At 50.4% G+C, this 21,574-nt stretch overlaps 1 protein-coding gene across 3 annotated transcripts; it reads left to right on the top strand.

Moving 5' to 3' along the window:
- The first annotated feature begins 1,150 nt into the window (after window positions 1–1,150).
- Window positions 1,151–17,053, top strand: Itih4 (inter-alpha-trypsin inhibitor heavy chain 4). Of its 3 annotated transcripts, none has more exons than XM_076868154.1 (24): window positions 1,151–1,271; window positions 2,212–2,372; window positions 4,251–4,355; window positions 4,483–4,645; window positions 4,746–4,856; window positions 5,355–5,483; window positions 6,112–6,228; window positions 6,480–6,648; window positions 6,726–6,851; window positions 7,037–7,218; window positions 7,302–7,487; window positions 8,468–8,607; window positions 8,845–8,999; window positions 9,373–9,399; window positions 9,544–9,594; window positions 9,696–9,731; window positions 9,974–10,105; window positions 11,847–11,912; window positions 12,125–12,154; window positions 12,241–12,357; window positions 13,467–13,641; window positions 16,029–16,183; window positions 16,319–16,415; window positions 16,878–17,053. In XM_076868154.1, the coding sequence occupies exons 1-24, from the start codon at window positions 1,182–1,184 to the stop codon at window positions 16,945–16,947; spliced, it is 2,790 nt and encodes a 929-aa protein (XP_076724269.1). In that variant the 5' UTR covers window positions 1,151–1,181; the 3' UTR covers window positions 16,948–17,053. The 3 variants fall into 3 exon arrangements, with proteins under 3 accessions (XP_076724269.1, XP_076724261.1, XP_076724279.1); XM_076868146.1 differs by having other exon boundaries at window positions 9,696–9,740; XM_076868164.1 differs by lacking the exon at window positions 9,696–9,731.
- Window positions 17,054–21,574: the final 4,521 nt, after the last annotated feature.

Genomic DNA, 21,574 nt, shown 5'->3' with positions numbered 1-21,574 from the left:
AAGGGCTTAAGAGCTTCTGTACCTCCTATTCCAAAAATAAAGTGTACTCATCCTGCCTGGGCATCTCACACACTTCTATGGGCCTCTTCAGGCCTTCAGGACCACCACTTCCCAGCTGCACTTCCCAGGCCCCCATTACCCAGAAATCTACCTAAAATGGCCAGCTCCCTGTTTTCTCCCAGGGTGGGGGTTATGGAGAGTGTCCTCTTCCTCTTCACTGTTGTGTGCCCCAACACTATAAAACTTGGTGGGATGACTGGTTTGAGGGGTTGTGGTACCTAGGGAGCTTCTGGACTTTTTAGAAGAGGTTCCAGCCCCAGGTAGTGGGACACACCTCTAATCCCAGCAACTCAGGAGGTGGAGGCAGGAGGATCACAAGTAGTAGGCCAGCCTTAGTAACTCAGCAGAACCCTGAGAAACTTAATGAGACCTTGTCTCAAAATAAAAATAATAAAAATAAAAAGGGTCGGAGGTGTAGTTTAGTGGTAAATGCACTCCTGGGTTCAATCCTCAGAACCAAAAAAAAAAAAAAAAAAAAGAAGAAGAGGTCCCAGGGACTGGGGGGTATACATCAGTAGTAGAGCACTTGCTAGCATGTACAAGGCCCTGCATTCAATCCCCAGTACTTCAAAATAAACAAATAAAAATTTTAAAAGAAAGAAAAAGAAACCCAATTTAAAAGCTGCGTGTGATGGCAAATACTTGTAATCCCAGCTAATGGGGAGTCTTTGAGATGGAGCTGCCCAAGAAAGCCTTCATCACCAACTTCTCCATGTAGGTGCCTTCCTACCCTCCTCCCTGTCCCATAACCCAGAATTACAAGTTCAAGGTCAGCCTGGGTAACTTAGCAAGACCCTGTGTCAAAATAAAAAATAAAAAGGGCCAGAGATGTAGCTCAGTGGTAGAGGATTGTCCCCCAACACCCCCACCAGAAAAAAAGAAGGGGCACCAATACTCAACTCCACCCTGAGCCTTTCCTCAGGATATGTTCTGCCCCCAGCCAAAGTTCACTGGACATTGGTCATTTGCCTGCTTATCTGAGGCCTCTGGGGATTTTGGCTTATAGATCCCAATTTCCCAGAACCTGCCCCCGCAGGGGCGGAGCAATGAGCAGTTACTAATTTATTTCCCATCTGCTCTCAGGTTCAGAAGCAGCCTAGCAGGCAGGCACTGGAGCCAAAATGAAGGTCCCAGTCCCTGCCCACATCGGCAGCATCGTGCTAGTCTTGCCCTTGCTGCTGGCTGTCCTTCAGACTGCCACGGCCCAAAAGGTAGGGGGTCCTCATGGGTGCCTGGGGGTGCGGGAGGGATGCATATGAGCTGGGGAAAGAGAAAACATGACTGCAAAGTGGGAGAGAACCTCTGAGCATGCAAGCATCTAAGTAGGAGTGCGGGTCCGTGTGTGTGTGCAAAGAAACAGTGCTGACCATCCACCAGCTCTACCCCCAGGGCCTTATGGGTATACCCACCCCCGCCTAATAGGAAGGATGATCCTATTATTTCCCTTTTGCAGATGAGGGAATATGGTGTAACCAGTTGCTCCTAGGGACCCCTAGTGGAGCTGTGTAGGTAGGGATGCAGCTTTACCAGCCCAGCTCTTCCTTTCCCTGGTTGAATGACCCTCGGGGAAGTTCTTTTTGCTTTCCTCCGCAGATTCCTCATCTGTAAAACAGGGTATTAACAGATTCTATTCAGATGATTGTTGTGTAAACTGAGCTCCTAATAGCTGTAAAGTGTTCTGTAGTGTGCAGGACACAAAGCTAACAGGCTGTCAATGAGCCACTTGGCACTTCTGTGCTAAAACACACGCATGTGCAGCCATATGCAGCTGAGCAGCACTGGTTGTGCATGAGCATGGTACACACAGGGAAGTGTGAGGCTCTGCATGTGTGCACATGTGTCGTTTCTTGGGGTGCTGCCCCACCTGCTTGCTCTTCCCTCTGGGGTGCTGTAGGCCTCCATAGAACAAGATGGACATGGTCCCTGCCCATGGTGCTATAGGGTGGGGAATAAAGCTTGCAGCTGTCTCTTATTCTCCGTGCATGTTCATATGTGAAATATCTCCCTGAATTTGGCCTGAGGCCTGATCAGCAAGTTGGTTAGGCTAGGAGCAGAGGTTGGTCTGAAGCCAGGGTCAAGGCTCACTCTCAAAGTGTTGCCTAAATGAGTGGCACTGAAACACTCTGACCTACTTTCCCTTTGCTGATCCAGAATGGCATCCAAATCTACAGCCTCACCGTGGACTCCAAGGTCTCTTCTCGATTTGCCCATACAGTCGTCACCAGCCGGGTAGTGAACAGGGCTGAGGAAGCGCAGGAGGCCATCTTTGAGATGGAGCTGCCCAAGAAAGCCTTCATCACCAACTTCTCCATGTAGGTGCCTTCCTACCCTCCTCCCTGTCCCACAACCCAGCACTGCTACTCCATCTCCTCTGGGCCCCAGGACATCCTCTTCCAGAAGCCAGCCACTCCAGGATATGCGTGATCCACCTGCAGGCCTCACAGGGGGCAGGGGCTTTGTCAAGGAGCTCACTGTTCCTGGATGTGATCTGTCTCTCCTGCCATCTAGTCCTCCTCTTCAAGTGCTGCCTGGGTAGCAGGCTGAGGACCCCTGGCATTTTTGCGTCTTTGCCTTTGAAGAATGCAAGCTTGGGGCATCCTGAGCCAGAACCAGGCAGGAGGGAGTCACCAAAAGCAGATTCCAGAATAGAGAGACCTTCCTTACCCCTTGGGCTGCCCGCCATGGACAGTAAAGTTAAAGAGGGGTACTGCAAGAAACTGTCCGCTGTTCTACCTCAGAAGAGGTCTGGGCTTCCTACAGAGGGTTGGTGACAATCCTCACTTTGTCCTCTGCTCTCCTCCCCACCCTTCCCAACACAGTTTTGCAATGTTTGCTAAACTCAGCAAAACTCTCTGTCCTGGCCTCTGGGAAAAGCAGTGGTTGAGGACAGGAGAGAGGCTCCTCCCAGAAAAAGGGAGAGCTGGGCGGAGCAGAGAAGGAGGGAAGCGGGACCTCTGTGGTTGGTTCCTCCCTCTCCCTGCCCATCCAGCCCAAGTTTTCCTACCCTGGATCTTGCATCAGGAGCCCTGCAGGCTGTGCCAGGCTCCAATGAGCCAAGATCATCCCATCTGCTGAGAGCCCAGGATTGGCACCACCTCTCTTTGGCCTCAGATCTTGTGCCTATATCTGATAGGGAAGTACAGGGCAGCGTTCCCTGCTCCCTGACCTGGTCAGGAAGAGCCAAGTTCCTCATGCCCCAGTCCCATCCTGGCCCAGAGTTCCATTATAAACAGGAAAAGCAGGGAAGTGGGAGGGGGATGCCCGCTCCATGCATCCAGCTGCCCTCTCCCTTGCAACCCCCACATTCCCACCCTCTCACACTGCCCCGAGATGGAACAGGCATATATTTACTTACCATGTTCTTACTTACTGGACAAGGAGCCTCTGGAGTTATCATTTTCCTTCCAGAGAAATAGCCACTAGGGTCATGTCTACACACCCAGGACTCTCACTCACCACTGGTCCAAAGCCTACTTCCAGAGGTGCCAGACTCCCTCCAGAGGGCCTGCCCTGAGTGGGAGGAAAGAGGGTGCAGCTGCAGGGAAAGGTATCAGAGCCTACGGGCCCATGTCGCCCTCCTGCTCCATCTTGGCCGTGCGGTTAGACACAGAACTAGGCACAGGTGCAGCTCAGAAAGCTCTTGCTGGTAATTGACTGGTTCCCCTGGAACAGTCCTTGAGGTGAAAGGGGCAGGTTGGAAGATAGGGCCAGACTGGAAGGGTGAAGAGAGTTCTACATCCAGCCTCCTTTCTATCCTCCCCTGTCCCTTCAATAAAATGCATATTTACTAATTCTGTGCAGGTCTGGGGTGGGTGGAGTCCTCACCCAGCATCCTGTACAAGGTCTTGTATGTAGTAGGTGCATAATAAATGGTAGGAGAAGCTGGGCACAATGGCACATGCTTGTAATCCCAGCAGCTCAGAAGGCTGAGGCAGGAGCATCGCAAGTTCAAAACCAGCCTCAGCAACTTAGTGAGACCCTAAACAACTTAGCAAGGTCTTTGTCTCTAAATAAAATACAAAATAGGGCTGAGGGTGTGGCTCAGTGGTTGAGTGTTCCTGAGTTCAATCCCCAGTAACCACCACCCCCCAAAATAAATAAATAAACGGCAGGAGGCTCAGGCAAAGGCAAGAGCCACAGTGTCAAGAGGCCCCACCAGCCTCTTGACAGCTCCTTTCCCCTGCCCCCAGGATCATCGATGGTGTGACTTACCCAGGGAACATCAAGGAGAAGGCCACAGCCCAGAAGCAGTACAGTGAGGCTGTGGCCAGAGGAGAGAGCGCCGGCCTCGTCAAGTGAGCCCGGGTGCGGGCAGCTGTAATAGGGAGGGGCCACGGGCAGAGACCCTTAGCCTAGCTCCCACCTCCAGCAGCCTTACCCCCAGTGGCCTGGAGGTGCAGACCTGATGGCCCCCTCCCCCAGGGCCACTGGGAGAAAGATGGAGCAGTTCCAGGTGTCGGTCAGTGTGGCTCCTGCTGCTAAGGTCACCTTCGAGCTGGTGTACGAGGAGCTACTCAAGCGGCATCTAGGGGTGTATGAGCTGCTGCTGAAAGTGCGACCCCAGCAGGTGGTGAAGCACCTGCAGGTACCTGTGCGGCCTCTTCCCGGGAGGCTTCTGGATGGCCCTGCCTTTGGCCTCCTGATAGGCTCCCAGCTAACCTAGTGACCCATATCTTCCCTTCCAGATGGACATTCACATCTTTGAGCCTCAGGGCATCAGCTTCCTAGAGACAGAAAGCTCCTTCATGACCAACGAACTAGCAGATGCCCTCACTGTCTCCCAGAACAAGACCAAGGTGGGCCTGTCGTGGGCCAGCGGGGAGAGGGGATCCAGGGGCCTACCTTCAGTCCAGCCCTGTGAGCTGGAGCCTCTGAGTGCAGGACAGTTGGGCAGATTCTCTAAGCTGGAAGGTTCTCTGAGATCTGTGTCCATGCTACTGCTGGACAGAGAGAGGAGGAGGGCAAGACCTGGAGAAGGATGGACACTTGTTGGAGCCCCAAGATTTGTGGGACATGGACTTGGAGTCTGTGGTGTAGACTGTGGTGGGAGAACCCTGAAACCAAGCAGAGAGAAATTGGTAGCTGGATCACATGCATCCTGAGCCTAGCCTCTGCTTGCCTCACTCCAAAAACAGGGCATTCCCTCAGGCCACCCAGCCTGAAAGAAAGGCCCCTGGAATATTGACCCAAGACTGTATCCTGGAATTCTGACTTTCCTATAAGCATACAGAGGTGGAGGGTATTGTTGGCATGGCCTTGCCACTAGTCCCAATTTCAGCCATTTGTTCCTCCAGGCTCACATCCTGTTCAAGCCAACACTGTCCCAGCAGCAAAAGTCTCCAGGTCAGCAGGACACAGTCCTGGATGGCAACTTCATTGTCCGCTACGATGTGAACCGAACCCTCTCTGGAGGCTCCATTCAGGTAAGTGAACTCCAGGCAAGAACCTGGCAACCTGGAAGTCCATCCACCCTTCAAGGCCCAGAGCTAGATCATTCTAGAAGAGGAGAATAATGACCCTTATTTATTTGTATGCACAAGGGGTTGGTGCAGACAGAAAATAGGCAGTTTAGTTGTGTTGTCCCTCAAACTATTCCCTTTCACAGACAGAAAGTGTTTGTCTCTGTGAAGAGCTGCTTTATGCGGCTTCCCTCTTGGCCTTTGCTGCCAGGAGGCTCAAACAAACTTCTATCATCATTATGCTTCCCCTTTCCTCCTTATTTGTGAAACCTTTTCTCTTTTCATGGATGTCAGGTTTATTATATCTTAACCTTTTAGCATACCGTAAGCTGCCTCAAATACCAAAACAAATAGGAAGCAAAGTTGGGGAGGTTGTGGTGGGCTGTGCACAAGCAGGGAAGGCTTCTGCAAAAAAAAAAGGGCGGAGCCTTGAAAGATGGCAAGGATTTGGGGGAGGCTAGTGGTGGGATGGAGATGGAGGTGTGGAACAAGGAGAACAAACCCCAAGGGTTTGAGATAAAGAGACTTGAGAGGGGTAGGTAGGGCAGGACTGCAGCTCTGATCAACTGGGTGCATCTCCCTCTGGCCACAGATTGAGAATGGCTACTTCGTGCACTACTTTGCCCCCGAGGGTCTGCCCACAATGCCCAAGAATGTAGTCTTTGTCATTGACAAGAGTGGCTCCATGAGTGGCCGGAAAATCCAACAGGTCAGTCCTATGGGCCCCGGAAACTCCCAAGCCCCTCATGCCATTCGCCCTGGTCCAACAGGCAGACCCTACCTGCTCCATCCCCCTGGGTAGGGAGCTTCCAGGAGCCAAGGGTGGCCCTGGCATGGGGCCGCCTCTCCCTGAAGACCCTACACTGTGTCCCCATCCCAGAACCAGTCCTGGAGGCCAGCCCAAGGGTCCTCAGGAATTCCCTCCGAGCCCCCCACCTCATCTCCTCTTCCCCTGACCAGACCCGGGAAGCCCTCATCAAGATCCTAAGTGACCTTGGCCCCAAAGACCAGTTCAACCTCATCACCTTCAGCAGTGAAGTGACCCAGTGGAAGCCACAGCTGGTGCCAGCCTCCACTGAGAACGTGGACGAGGCCAAGAGATACGCCGCTGGCATCCATGCATTGGGAGGTGAGAGCCTCCGCAGCCTTGCAGCCAGGAGCTCGGGGATGCCGGGCTGGGAGTCACCTTGAGTGTGTGCCCTTCAGGGACCAACATCAATGAGGCGATGCTGACGGCTGTGAGGCGGCTGAAGAGTGACAACCAGGCGGAGCTGTTGTCCGAAGGGAGCGTCTCCCTCATCATCCTGCTCACTGATGGCGACCCCACTGTGGGTGAGGGCACACTGCTGGCCATTCTGGGAACCTGCCCAGGGAAAACAGCTGGGGCTGTTCCCGGCTTGCTGTGTAATCAGGTGTAGGAAGGGGGCTCACCGAGGAGCCTCTAGATCTGAGGTTTCAGAAATATTCATTGAGCAAATTGCTCTTTTCTCATTGTTTTCCCAAACCCATGGGTCCAGGGGAGATCAATCCCAGAAAGATCCAAAAGAATGTTCAGGAAGCCATAGATGGCCAGTACAGCCTCTTCTGCCTGGGCTTCGGCTTTGACGTCAGTTACGCCTTCCTGGAGAAGATGGCTCTGGACAACGGCGGCCTGGCTCGGCGCATCTATGAGGACTCAGATTCTGCCCTGCAGCTACAGGTGCCAGTGTGCCCCAGGTGGGCTGCAGAGAGCCAGGCAGACCCAGCCTAGGCCTTTGTGACACCCCTCCCCTGATCCCATAGGACTTCTACCAGGAGGTGGCCAACCCCCTGCTGACAACAGTGGCCTTCCAGTACCCAAGCAATGCTGTGGAAGAGGTCACGCAGGACAACTTCCGACTCCTCTTCAAGGGCTCAGAGATGGTGGTGGCTGGCAAACTCCGAGACAAGAGCCCTGATGTGCTGTCAGCCATAGTCAAGGGGAAGATGGTGAGGACAGGGGCAGCTGGGGCAGCCTCCACCTTTCTGCACCAAATCCCAGCCCTGCTGAGCTCCAGCTGATTGACCTTGAATGAGTCTCCACATACCAGCTTTCACCTCGGCCTCCTAGGCATGATACCAACCCCTGCTGCATGAGTTCATGGTGGAGGCTCAATTAGACCACATAGAATCTCATGAGAGCACCTGCTGTTCCTGGCACATGTGGGCACTCAGCACTCTGTGCTCTACCCCTTCACCATTCTTGAGAGTACGAGGTGACAGCAGGAATTCCTTCCTAATTGCCATCCCCTCCAACAGTCTGAGGGTACAGTTGGACAAGGGAGAGCCACAGATGAACAGACGGAGCCTTTCTGTCCTTTTTTCTCATCTTTGGGGTGAGGGTGGGTTGTGTTTGGGAACACTTTTTTTTTTGATACTGGGGATTGAACCCAGGAATAATTTAACCACTGAGCCCCATTCCCAGTCCTTTTTTGTACTTTATTTAGAGACAGGGTCTTGCTGAGTTGCTTATGACCTTGCTAAGATGCTGAGGTTGATTTTGATCTCATGATCCTCCTGCCTCAGCCTCCTGAGCCGCTGGGGTTACTGTGCCCATCTGGTGACCCTTTCTGTTTCTCATGCATTTGCAAATTCTTCCTGCTGCTGTGTCTACACTGGGTGAAGTTTAGTTCTAATCCTTATTACCCTTTCCCCCAAGAGGTCAGCTGGCCTAGGTCCTGGCTTATCACCTGCTTTGCTGTGCTGGGACAGGGGGCCTTCTTCTCACCCTTGGAGTCTCTGTGACAGAGACCCTGGCACTGCTAAACCCCCTCCCTACGCTCCCTCCAGAGGAAATGAGGCCCCTGTGGTCAGTGAACTGGACCTGCCCCAGCTCCAGTCAGGTCTTTCAGAGAAGAGCACTGAAGTACAGGGCAGGTGCAGACTTTGGGCCCTCATTGCTCTTGACCTGGCTGGGCCTCTCTTTCTAGCACAAGCAGAATGTCACCTTCCAAACTAAGTCCAGCGTGGCCAAGCAGGAGGAGGAGTTTCAGAGCCCCAAGTACATCTTCCACAACTTCATGGAGAGACTCTGGGCATACCTGACTATCCAGCAACAGCTGGAGCAGATGTGAGTGGCCCTGACCATTGCTGGCCACTGAGGCAGACCACACAGCATCAGCACTCCCTAAGCCTTTTGCTCCTGAGGCAGGCGCAGCTGACACAGGGCATCTCCTAGATGTGGGGAGGGGTATTGTGACTGAGCTCTACACTCTCCCAAGGGGAACCCCCCAAAAGGTACCAATGGGCAAGGGAATCAGTCCAGGCATGGAGAGACCTCCTGAACTCTGACATCCTCAAACTACAGGGTTTCAGCATCAGAAGCCGAATCACAGGTCCTCAAGGACCAAGCTCTGAATTTGTCACTCGAATACAACTTTGTCACTCCTCTCACCTCTATGGTGGTCACCAAACCCGAAGGCCAAGAACAGTCTCAAGTTGCTGAGAAGCCTGTGGAAGATGGTGAGTGTGGGACCTGTGTCCCAGCCGTCTGGGCAGCAGAGCATCTACCGGGTATCCTCTCCCACCCCTCCCCTATGTCCCAGCCAAGATGTCACCCCTGTCATCCACAGACTCCTAGGAGCCCAGAGAGACTCATCCCGTTTCACTGATGAGGAAACTTTGGCCAGGTCTCCTTGGCTCCTAGATTCATTTCCCCTACGTAGTTCTGGGGTTAGGAAGCAAGTTGAAACATAGTCTCTTCAAATTGATCAAAACCTCCCTGATAGTGTCCTCCTCTTCTCTCTCTCTCTCTCTCTCTCTCTCTCTCTCTCTCTCTCTCTCTCTCACCCTCCCTCCCTCCCTCCCTCCCTTTCTGTATGTGTATTTTATCCAGATAACAGACACAGGAATATCAATACAGGTAAGGGCTAATAGGCCCAAAGGCTGGCCTGAGTAAAATCCACTGTGTCCTGCTGCCAGGGGTGGTGGTGTCTGCCCAAGCGCATTCATCCGGGGTCCCAGGAAGTGGATCCAAGGAGTAAACCCAGGTATCACTGACTTCCAGGCTACGATCTTTCCAGATACGGCATAGGACTCCAAGGGTCCAGAATGACAGGTAGCTAAGCGGAGGGGTTGGGGAGGGCATGGACTGGGCTCTGCCTCTGGCCATGGAGGGAGGTTGCTTTGCCTGGCTCAAGCTCAGGTGTGTCTGAATAGGATACGGCTCTGGATATCCCAGAAGAAGAGGATTCAGTAAGCAAGGTAGTTTGGTGGGAGGGCACTGCCTTCGGGAGGTATGACCTTTTCGGGAAAGAATTCCAGCATTGATTGTCTCCCAGGCCCGGGAGAATCTCCCCAGAGTGGTCAGATATAGAGTGAGGGGAGCCCACCTGCCCTCTCCACAGCCCACTGCTGGCATGGAGTCCCTGAGCCCTAGCTGGGGGAACCCATGATACTGAGGGTAGACTACACATGTCATTTTTTTTTCCCCAAAGGAATAGTTTCCAACTCCCCACAAAGGTTCGGCGCTGGAGTTGCTGACTCCACTGAGAGATTAGTACAAAGAGGACCACCTGGGGATCCTTTTCCTATCTCCCATTTACAGAACATGGAGGACTTGGTAATCTGTAAGCCACTTTCTGAGCCTTGGAGAGCCTCCGTTTCCCTAAGATGGTCATAGTGGGGAGAGAGAAAGCACAGATAAGCCACATAGGGGAACTGCCACAGGGCATGTAAGTGGTGGCTGGGTCAATCTAGGATCTCCCAGAGGGAGGGTCAGAGGAGGACCCGAGTTGGGAGCATGGCCTCTCCTGAGGGGCTGCCCTTGCCTGCCCAGCTATTGACAAGCCACCCCTGTGCCTTGCCCTTAGCATTTCATTTCCTCCAGTGTATGCTGTCCTGTCTCTCTCCACTGTCCCTAGTTTGTCATGTCACAATCCTGGACAGAATAGCTTCTCATGCTCCTTTCAAAGAGGATCCAGCGCCCCAAAAGGGCCATAGACTGGCCAAGAGGGCTCATAGTGAGGCTCTTTGGAGCACAGTTACCAATATTCTCCCTCCTGAAGCACCTCTTCCCCCCACCAGCTAGGGACATCAGGCATCTTGACCCTGAAACAGAATTTTCTATGTCATTTGTACTCACTAGATAGAATCCCTACTCATGATGGAACCCTCTAGGAAGGCAAAGCTTCCTCCATACCCAAAGCCAACAGGGGACCCTTATGTTGTTCCTTTCTGTTATTTTTTTAAAATTCTAATCTGTTATACATTACAGCAGAATGCATAATGCATGTAACAGTTCATATTACACATATAGAGCACAGTTTTTCATCTCTGGTTGTATACAAAGTATATTCACACCATTTGTGTCTTCATACATGTACTTAGGGTAATGATATCCATCTCATTCCACTGTCTTTCCTACCCCCATCCCCCCTCACTTCCCCTCCCACCCCTTTGCCCTATCTAGAGTTCACCTAATTCTCCCATGCTCCCCCTCCCAACCCCACTATGAATCAGCTTTCTTAGAGAAAACATTTCGCATTTTGTTTTTTAGGATTGGTTAACTTCACTTAGCATTATATTCTACAAGTCCATCCATTTACCTGCAAATGCCATGATTTTGTTTTCTTTTATTGCCGAATAATATTCCATTGTGCATATATACCATGTTGTGTTTATCCATTCATCTACTGAAGGGCATCTAGATTGGTTCCACAATTTAGTTATTGTGAATCGTGCTGCAATAAACACGTGGCTGTGTCCCTGTAGTATGCTGTTTTTAAGTCCTTTAGGTATAGACCAAGGAGTGGGATAGCTGGGTCAAAAGCTGGTTCCATTCCTAGTTTTCCAAGGAATCTCTATACTGCTTTCCATATTGGCTGCACCATTTTGAAGTCCCACCAGCAATGTATGAGTGTGCCTTTTCCCCCACATCCTCACCAACACTTATAGTTGTTTGTATTCTTCATAGCCACCATTCTGACTTGAGATGAAATCTTACAGTAGTTTTGATTTGCATTTCTCTAATTGCTAGAAGTGTTGAACATTTTTTTTCATATATTTATTGATTGATTGTAAATCACCTTCTAAGAAGTGTCTGTTCAGTTCCTTGGCCCATTTATTGATTGAGTCTTATGCTGTTTCTGATGCCAAAATGTGGACTCAAAAGTAGCCACTAACCAGGCTGGACTTCCTCAGCATCTCCCCTAACCCTATGCCCTGCTAGGCCGGGTATAAGTGGGCAGAGTTCACTGGAGTTTGGTGGGTGGCTACTGGCAGGCATACCCATGGGCCTGGAGACTGCTCCCAGGCCTGACTTCTGCTCCTTTCTGTTCCTCAATGTCCACACACTGATGACCACTTCAGCGCTACCACTGCTCCCCTTGGATCCCAGTAAATCTTTGTTGCATGGCATGGAAATTCAAAACAAAGGTATCTCCAGGCCAGGGCCCCTTTTTGTCCTAACTTCTCCCTAAGTGGGAAGGGAGAGTTCCGGGGGTCTCCATGAACCTGAAATGGGGTTTCTCTATGTTGAAGTGGAGAGGGAGCCCCAGCCACACTTGTCCTCTATTCTATCCTGTGACACCCCCACTTCCTAGGAAGGGGCTGCCTGAACCCACATCTTTCCCTTCTTTTTCTTTTAGGACCAGTTGTGACGATAGCTCCACCCTCAGGTAAGTTGCCAGCTCTCCCAGTACCTCTCCCATCTTGGCTCTCCCACTTCTCTCCCTGCCTCAGGAACGAGCTCTGGTTGTCCCAGCCCCCATCCAGGCTCCTCCTATCCTCCTGACGCTGCCTGGGCCCAGCATGGACAAGCTCTGTGTGAACATCAAGCACTCCCAGGAGCCCATGAACCTGCTCTCAGACCCTGACCAAGGTGAGAGGTGCACTCCCAGTCATCCACCCAGAGAGACCCGGGCACTACTCATGCCCACTCACCACCTGCCCAAAGAGATGCACACAAGCGTTTACACATGCCCTGTTCCCTGATATGGGCACCTACTCCCACAGCCACCAAAGGCCTTGCACTGGATACCCTCTGCAGGTCTGGATGGCCTGGGCAGACTGTGGTCAGTGCTCAGAACTCAGAGGAGGAGGCCAGAGCTGCCGGAGTGTCAAGGAACTATACAGGGTCTCCCAGGAGTGATGCTCCAGATGTAGGAACCAGTGTCTGCAGAGCACAGAGCAGCTTCTCTCTATGGGACCCTGCTGGTGTGGAGGAAGGCAGTGGGGGGAGGAGGCAGGTCCACCCCTACCCTGGAAGGGCCTCCCTGCTCGAGCTGAAGTCACAGGGCAGGCATGGAACACACACTGCTCGGGAATACTCACAGACAGCCATAGCTCCTGTGTTCCTCCTGGGACCACATGGTTTCCTGCTTCCTCACCCAGGCCCAGGTGTCTGTGTGTTCCGTGCGGGCAGGGATCCCAGTTTTCCATCTTATCCTTGACATGCAGCTGCCTCAGGGACAGGCACACTCCAGAAGTCTGATGAAAGTTTAGAGACTTGAGATAAGGGGCCTTCTCGAAGTCTTCCTGAAGCCAAGCGTGGTGACACATGCCTTAAATCCAGGTCTCAGGAGGCTGAGGCAGGAGGATCGTGAGTTCAAAGTCAGCCTTGGCAACTTAGTGAGGCCTAAGCAACTCAGAGAGACCCTGTCTCTAAATAAAATATAAAAAAGGGCTGAGGATATGGCTCAGTGGTTAAGCGCCCCAGGTTCTATCCCCAGTACCCTCAAAATCTTACTGAGGGTGGCTGTCACCAAAGACTTGGGGGCCCTTCCGAAACGATGTGAGACTAAGATGTGAGTAAAAAGATGGTAGAAAGCAGGCCCGCAGTATGTGTGGATGCTGAGGAGCAGGTGTGGCCCTCCTGAAGAAAACTGTCGGTGAAGGACAATTTCTGGCAGGGACCTTGTCAAGGAAGAATCTTCTGTTCTGGCCAATGCCCAAGCCTTGGCTTTTACCTCTCCGATCTGGTTTTTTTAGGGATTCAGGTGACTGGCCAGTATAATACAGAGAAGGCTTATTTCTACTGGATTGAGGTGACCTTCAAGAACCCCCAGGTGCGTGTTCATGCATCCCCTGAACACGTGGTAGTGACACGGAACCGAAGAAACTCTGCTTACAAGTGGAAGGAGACACTATACTCAGTGTTGCCTGGGTAAGTTTCAGGCTGGGGTCTTCAGCAAATGACCTCTCAGACCCTACTGGCTCATGATGTGTCTGAGGCCACAGACCTGGGAATGAGGAGCTGGATATGAGTCTTCTGCAGTGGGCTGCGTTCATGAGAGATACAGAGAGCCCTGCTCCAAATCCCTGTGTCCCTGAAAGAACCAAGGAATTGTCCTGGGGACCTGATTCCCCTCACACCTAACCCAGGCCACTATCCCATGCAGGAAGCAGTGTAGTTTGGAGCTGGCTCTGCTGCTAATCCTGTGTGACCCTGCATAGGCCATTTAGCTCCTCTGAGCCTCAGTTTCCTCACTAATACCTAGAGACGATCGTCCTAGCCCTGAGTCAGAGGATGGAGGAACCCAATGAGAGGATGCACTTGGGGAACATGCGCCATCAGAGGGGACAGTGTCCCCCATCCCAGTGAAGGGCGGCAATCCCCTATCTGTTAAGGTCGTGATAGCAAATCCTGAGGTACAGGAGGCACTGTCCATCCAGGGTCACATACTGGGCAGCTGGGAGCTAATGGAGGCAAATGGGACTTTTTCTGGGAGGCATGATTGCCCTGTCTTGGGCCAGGATATCATGCCCACTCACCATGGTCCCTCATGACTCTAGAAGTCATGAGGGACCTTGGAGAGAGGCCAAGGACCCTGCTTCTCTATGAGCTGTGTCTTCTGAGACCCAGGCTTTTGCCACAACCCATCTTTTCCCAAGTATAGAAAACCCTGTCCATTAGCCAGGCACCGCATGCCTGTAATCCCTCCTGCCTCGGTGGCTTGGGAGGCTGAAGCAGGAGAATCTCACATTCAAAGCCAGCCTCAGCAGTTTAGTGAGGCCCTAAGCAACTCAATGAAACCCTGTCTCTAAATAAAATATTAAAAAGGGCTGGGGATGTGTCTCAGTGGCTAAGCCCTCCTGGGTTCAATCCCCAGTAACCACCCCCGCAAAAGAAAGAAAGAAAAGAAAAGAAAACCCTATCCATTGTTGCCTCTGCTGCCTCTCCGATTCCTTTGGCAGGGCCTTGTTTCCACTTGTCAATGAGCTCACACTCAGCAAACCTAAGAGGTTTTCCAAAATTCTTCCTGATTTCATAGAAGACCTTAAAGTTTCTTGTTATCTGATGGCCACACAAACTTTGAGAGCATTTCTGTGTCTTGGAAATGCACACTAAAAAGCCAAATGAAGAATTCCTGTTCATTCTAGTGATCAAAAATCCAAATGCTTTCATGAGCTACAGAAGATACACATGAAGAAAAAATAGACACCTTTTAGATTGAATCAAATCCACAGGGCAGTATGCATTTAGGGCACTTCCATTTAAATTAACCTCTGAGTGACAGCAGGATCTTATTCCACAAGCTTCAGGGAAGCTAACATTCATAAAGAAATCAAAAGGACAAGAAATGGCACAGATTATTTTAAGTAAAAAGAAAAGATAAGTGGTGCATGCTTTCTAGCTACTGGTAAGACTGAGGCCGGAAGAGCATGAGTTTGAGGCCATCCTGGGCAACTTACAAGAGACCCTGTCTCAAATAAAATGAAAGAAGTTCTCTCAGTGGTAGAGTACTAGCCCAGTATATGTGAGGCCCTGGATTCAATCCCCAGTGCTGCCCCCACCCCACCCCACCCCCGCCCTGTAAAATAGGAGATAGAATGAGGAAAGACTTACCCTCTAGATGTTAAAACCCACAATAACACTGGTATGGTAGCTTAGGCCTATAATCCCAGCAGCTCAGGAATTGTAGGTTCAAAGCCAGCCTCAGCAACTTAGTAAGGACCTAAGCAACTCAGCAAGACTCTGTCTCTAAATAAAATATAAAAAAGGGCTGGGGATGTGGCTCAGTGGAAGTGCTACTGAGTTCAATCCCTGGTACTAAAACAAAAACAAACAAAAAACCACAATTATGATTAAGCACTAATTTTCAAAAGAAAGAGGTACCAACCATAAACAGAGGGGACAGAGTAGGTATATCAGAGAAAACCACTGGAATCTGGGGTCGTGGCTCACAGGTAGATCACCTGCCTAACATGTACATGACCCTGGTTTGATCCTCAGTACCACGAAAGAGAAAGAGAGAGAGAGAGAGAGAAATCCCCTAAATCATATAAAACAAATTCATGAAAAAAACAAATTAAGCAATCCAAAAGGAAGGCACTCATTATTTTATAAATAATGCTGAGGAAACTGGATATCATTGAGCTAAATTTGGTCATATTTTATTAATGAGGAAACTGAAGCCCAAAAGATTTAAGAGACTCCCACCTCCACCACGACACTGATTTTCTAGTGGGCTCCAGCCTACTCCCTACCGTTTGCTAAGGCTGCATGCAAGTATTTCTTCTTCCTGCTCAGGACTCTGGATTTCTCCACAGCTTAAAGATGACCATGAACAAGACAGGGCTTCTGATGCTCAGTGGTCCAAACAAAGTCACCATCAGCCTCTTGTCCTTGGATGACCCTGGGAAGGGTCTCCTGCTCCTTCTGCGGGACACTGACCATTTCTCCAGCCACGTCAATGGGACCCTAGGTACTCTACCCACAGCCTGGTCTTAGGACATCCTCGGAAACTACCTCTGCCCCCAAACAGGCAGTGGTCCTCACCGCCATGTGCTTCCCAGGCTCTCTGTCATTATCCCTCACTGACCCGCCCTTTACGTTTCAGGCCAATTTTACCAGGACGTGTTGTGGGAGACACCAGAAGGGGCAGACGACAACAAACGGTTACTGAAGGTTCAGGGAAAGGACTATTCTGCCACCAGGTGACTCAGCACAAGCAGGCCACTCAGCCTGACCAGGGTTGGGGGGGACCAGGAAGCTGAGAGTTGGGCTTTGCAGAACCCCACTCCTTCTGTCCTCATTTAGGAACTAGAAACAGTTGAAAGGTTGATAATGTAGGTGAGTCTGGATCAGCTGACCCCACAAAGGATGGTCAGGTCAGACCCACAGAAAGTTCACCAGCCTGAAGATTGGTTGAGGGTAGTAGGACTCTCCATGCCCTCACCTCCAACTCTCAGAGCCCTAGACCCTGGAGACCATACACACTGGGTCTCATGGGTAACACTTTGGGTGACTGGGTCTTGACTTGTGCTCGAGAGACTGTTAAAGGGACTCTGGAATTGCACACCTTCCATGCTCCTATCCCCAACTGTCCCCCTCTGTTTCTAACCACACCTGAGATTTGCTGATCATCTGTCCATCTGTTTGTCATCTACCCATTCCAGAGAGCTCAAGTTGGATTACCAAGAGGGGCCCCCAGGAAAAGAGATTTCTTGCTGGTCTGTGGAGCTGTAGTTCTGAAGGAAGAATCCTGTATCCTGCTGCAGGGCCACCTATGGGGACTAGATCACAATGCAGAGGGGGATTCCTATTGGTTTCAAATAAAGAAAGGTGGCATGAACTCAGAGAATGGTGTCTCTCATTCCAAGTGGACAAATCCCAGGTCCTCAATCTCCCATCCTGGACAGTTAGCCTCATACAGCATTAGAATCTTCTACTTTGGGCCCTGAAGGGCCTGTGGCCACTGAGGCCCATGGAAAGCTTTCAGCCCTGTTACCTTGTTTTGCAGATAAGAAAATTAAGACTAAGCCACCCATTAAAAATGCTGGTCCAGGGGGGCTGGGGTTGTGGTTCAGCGGTAGAGCACTTGCCTAGCATGGGTGAGGCATTGGGTTTGATACTCAGTGCCGCATATAAATAAATGAATAAAGTAAAGGTGTATCAACAATATATTTGTGTGAGTGTGTATGTGTATGTGTGTGTGTGTGTGTGTGTATATATATATATATATATATATATATATATATATATATATATATATATATATATTTAATGCTGGTCCAGTGCTCAGCAAGGGACCCAGGAATTAATAAATTAATAAAATGTTAATAATAAAATTAATAAAATGTTTTCCAGGAAGAGTGGAAACAAGTTTTGATTAACAAAAAAGCATGAACTGGGTTAACCTGTTCTTCCTAGGCTAACTCCCAAACTCTCCCAGTGAGTTTAGGGGCTCTTTGAATGGAATTTGCTTTACACTAGTCAATTTTCATTCCTGGGCTCAGGAACAGGCCTATCTGCTCCCTACCTGGTAAAGAAGCTAGCACTGGAAGATTAGGGAGATAGAGCCAAGGCCCAGCAGCCTCTCTCTGTATAGGGTAGTCTGGGTCTTCAACTCTAAATCCTGTGCCATTGAAGGAATCTATTCCTGTTTATGTTAGGCATCCCCAAGATTCCACCCAATCCCTCCACATGCAAAGCATACTGGAAATAAAAAAATGTATTCTTAGAGTCAGCCCTTTGTATCTGCAGTTTCTTTCTCTGCAGATTCAACCAACCATGAAACCAACAAAAAAAAAAACTTTTAAAAAATTGCAACCTCAGCAGTTTGAGAGTCTGAGTCAGGAGGATTGGGAGTTCAAAGCCAGCCTCAGCAACTTAGCCAGGCCCTCAGCAACTTAACAAGACCCTGTATCTAAATAAAATATATTAGAGAGGACTGGGGGATGTTGCTCAGTGGTTAAGGCCTCTGGGTTCAATCTCTGGTACCAAAAAAAAAGCATCTGTATTGAATAGAGACTTTAAAAAAATCATTATTCCCTAAATAATTCAGTGTAATACATACAAATAAATAGTATTTGCATTGTATTAGACATTGCAAGTAACCTGGAGATGATCTGAAGCATATTGGAGGATGTGAGCAGGTTTTACACAAACACATTGCCATTTTTTATGAAGGACTTGAGCATCCACAGATTTGTATTCTTAGAAGGTCCTAGAACCAATCTTCTGTGGTTACTGAGGGCATGTCTTAAAAGAAAGAAAAAAAAAAGACATGATCTATGGTTTACAAATAAGTAGCACAAAGAGAATAAAACAAACAAACAAACAAACAAAAAAAACATGACTATGAGAATAAAAGAAAAGAGACAAATCACCAGGGTAGGGGACCTGCAAATAGACCACAAAGCTTTGCTCTGAGCTTCCTGGCAGTCAGGGTGAAGCAGAAAGTAAATTCATTTGCTTGCTAAGAGGAAAGGAGAGATCATCAGGGAAACATTCTTTTCTAGCCCTTGAGCTATAGAATCTTTCTAGGAAGGTCAGAGATCAGGCCAGTGGGAAGGATCTTCGGCAGCAGGTTTGCCCCACACCAACATTCTTCCTTGCACTTCTGCCCCCACTCCCAGGGAAGGTGGGGGGTCTCTTGGAGGGGCTCAGGTCAGAAGTCGGCAAGATGAGAGAGCAGCTTGTGGGGCTAGCAAGGGACATACAGGGATGAAAGGACTGCCCAACTCAAGCTCATGGGATACTGACCCATGGCCCAACTGCCCGGGCTGAGCAATAGCAGACCCAGACTACCCCGGTTGACTTTCTGGCCCTGCCAGCACCTGCAGGGTGGGTATCCCATGTGCAGTTGAAAACAGGTCTATATCCTCCCTTTCATTCACAAGCTTCTCTCCAACACCTACTTGGACCAGGCCCTGGGCTGGTCCCGTGGATACATTGGGCATAATGACAGACACAGTGCCCTTTGTGACAGCCGTCACCCAGCACATGATCAAGTGCTTCAGGAGCCTAAGGGGAGACATCTCGGCCAGCCTGGGGATGTCAGGGAAGCCTTCCTGGAGGTGGAGGTGTTGGGTTGAAATTTGAAGGATAAAAAGTAGTTAGCCCAGTGGGAGACAGGAGGGCAGGGACACCGGCATGTTCCTAGGCCCAAAGCCAGAGCCCTGTGCACTGAGTTCAGGGAAGGGGGAGGAAAAGCAGCCGTGAAGAGAGGGCCGGACCTGCTCAGCCTGCATATGCCTCACCACGGAGCATGGCCTTGGTCCTGAAGGCCGGGCTGGAAGCAGGGTCCAGCAGAACAAGGAGAGAGGATGTCTGCCTGTATTTTGCCTGCGAGCATCCCCTGCCCCAGTGTTTGGAGAGGGGTGGGGTCTGGGCTGGCCCCTCCCCTTGCCCATCTCCCAGCATTGTGCCTTGGTTGCTACCTGGACGAGCAGGGTAGAGATGGTGCCTCAGAAGGACCAGAAATGATGTGAGGATATCTTTCCCCACCCTGCATCCAGCAGGATCTTCCTCCCCATCATGGATGTGAAAACTGACCTCATGATACAGGCTCAGCATGTGGCTCCTTAACCCATTCAGGATGGAGTGGGATAGCAGGGCCTGCACACTCCAGAGGGTCCCTTCACACAGGTTTGGACCTTTCAGCTGGTCCAGCCTAGACCTCTGCCACATTCACCCTGGGCTTTCAGTTTGGTGGCTGTATCTCATGAGCCATCAGACTGCCAGTAGAGTCCCACAGCCATCTGGGAGTCGCCTTTCCTTCCTTCTAGTCCCCTCTCCACAGTCCTGGAGCAGTATGATCTCTAAATAACATTGCTTCTGGCTTGAGGAGTGAGGAGCAGCTGTGGGTTCCCTGAAGTGGGAGGTAGGACAACTCCTATGACCATAGCCACATGCCATCCCCCACCGACATTCAGGGCTTTCCCCAGTTTGAGTCCAACCTCCTCCAGCCTTATTGTGTCCCCTGCTCTGCCACCTATCAAATCACTCACTGCTTCCTTCACCAGGGTCCCCTCTGCCCAGCACGCCCTTAGACCCCAGGCAGAGAAAACTATACAGGCAAAGGATTTGGGGCAGGCCAGGTCACCTTTGCATAATTTGAAGGAGACTGTATATCTGGAATCCAGAAAGTGCGGGGAAGTACTTGGTATGTAAGGGGAAGCTAGAGAGGCCAGAGGAAGGACTTTTGTCCCAAGAGCATTGGAGGGGAGGTGTCATCTGTGGGATTTAGGCAGGGAGAAATGATCAATTCTTCTCTGCAAAAAAAAAAAAAAAAAAAAAAAAAAACTCTCTCTGGGAGGCAGTGATGGAGGCCCAGGAAGAGCAGTTGTTCAGACTGCAGATCTCTCACCCCACCCCAGACTGATTGGGATGGAGAGAAAGGGGTCACATGAGCTGACTGTAGGATCCTAGAAAGTCTGGACCCAGATGAAGGCAAACTTGAGCAGATCCCAGCCCAGGGTATTGTATCTGCTGAATCAATGGATGGGTCAATGGATACATGGATGGATAGATGGTTAAAGGGATGGATAGATGGCAGGACCAATGGGTTGTGAGTGGATGGATGGATGGATGAAAAGATGGTCATAGGGATGGAAGGATGGTAGAATGAATGAGTGAGTGAATAGATGGATGGATGGTGGGTAGAGGGGTGGTACGATAGTTTGGACCTGATGTGTCCCCGCCAAGGCCCATATGTTAAAGGCTTATTTGCCAGTCAGTGGCACTCTTGAGAGGTAGTGGAATGTTCAGGAGGTGATTCTAACATCTAGGAGGAGGCTGGATTTCTGGAAGGCATGCCCTTGAAGGGGATATGGAGATGCTGGCTCCTTCTTCTCCTTCTCCTTCTCCTTCTCTCTCTGCTTCCTGGACTCCATAAGGTGACCAGAGTGCCATGCACTCCCATCATGATGTACTATGTTACCACAAGCCCAAAGTGATGGGGCCAAGTGTTCATGGTCTGAAGGCTCTGAAACCATGAACTAAAATAAATCTTTGTTTCCTTAGGTTGATTACCTCAGATGTCTGTCACAGCAACAGAAAGCTGACTAACACAGGTGGATAAATTGAGGGGTGGGTGACAGCACCACTTAGATGTGAGCTATGTCTGCCCTGTAGCACTTTCTACCTCTGAAGGTTCTGATAGGAGCTCCTGAGCAGTGACCCCTAACCTTTCTTTTGGTGTCGCTAGATTCTGAAATGCACTCCACCCTTCCTGAAACCCTTGGCTCCAAGAGTCAATTATTTATTTTTTTCCTTCCCAAATCATATATTTCATTCCCCAGACACGGTTTCTCAGCTGTATCAGTTCCCTGCCTAGCATCCATCCCCTCCTTTGGACTACTTTGGGTTC

Source organism: Callospermophilus lateralis, chromosome 1, assembly GCF_048772815.1.
Source record: "Callospermophilus lateralis isolate mCalLat2 chromosome 1, mCalLat2.hap1, whole genome shotgun sequence".
Classification (NCBI taxonomy): domain Eukaryota; kingdom Metazoa; phylum Chordata; class Mammalia; order Rodentia; family Sciuridae; genus Callospermophilus; species Callospermophilus lateralis.
This window is presented reverse-complemented; position numbering and strand designations above follow the sequence as displayed.

Bases quoted from the DNA above. Each gene is read 5' to 3' on its own strand.
- Itih4 (XM_076868146.1), top strand. From the start codon at position 1,182: ATGAAGGTCCCAGTCCCTGCCCACATCGGCAGCATCGTGCTAGTCTTG. The intron at 4,356-4,482 runs GTGAGCCCGGGT...CCCCTCCCCCAG, and splicing joins GAGAGCGCCGGCCTCGTCAA to GGCCACTGGGAGAAAGATGG. The intron at 13,642-16,028 runs GTAAGTTTCAGG...ATTTCTCCACAG, and splicing joins CTATACTCAGTGTTGCCTGG to CTTAAAGATGACCATGAACA.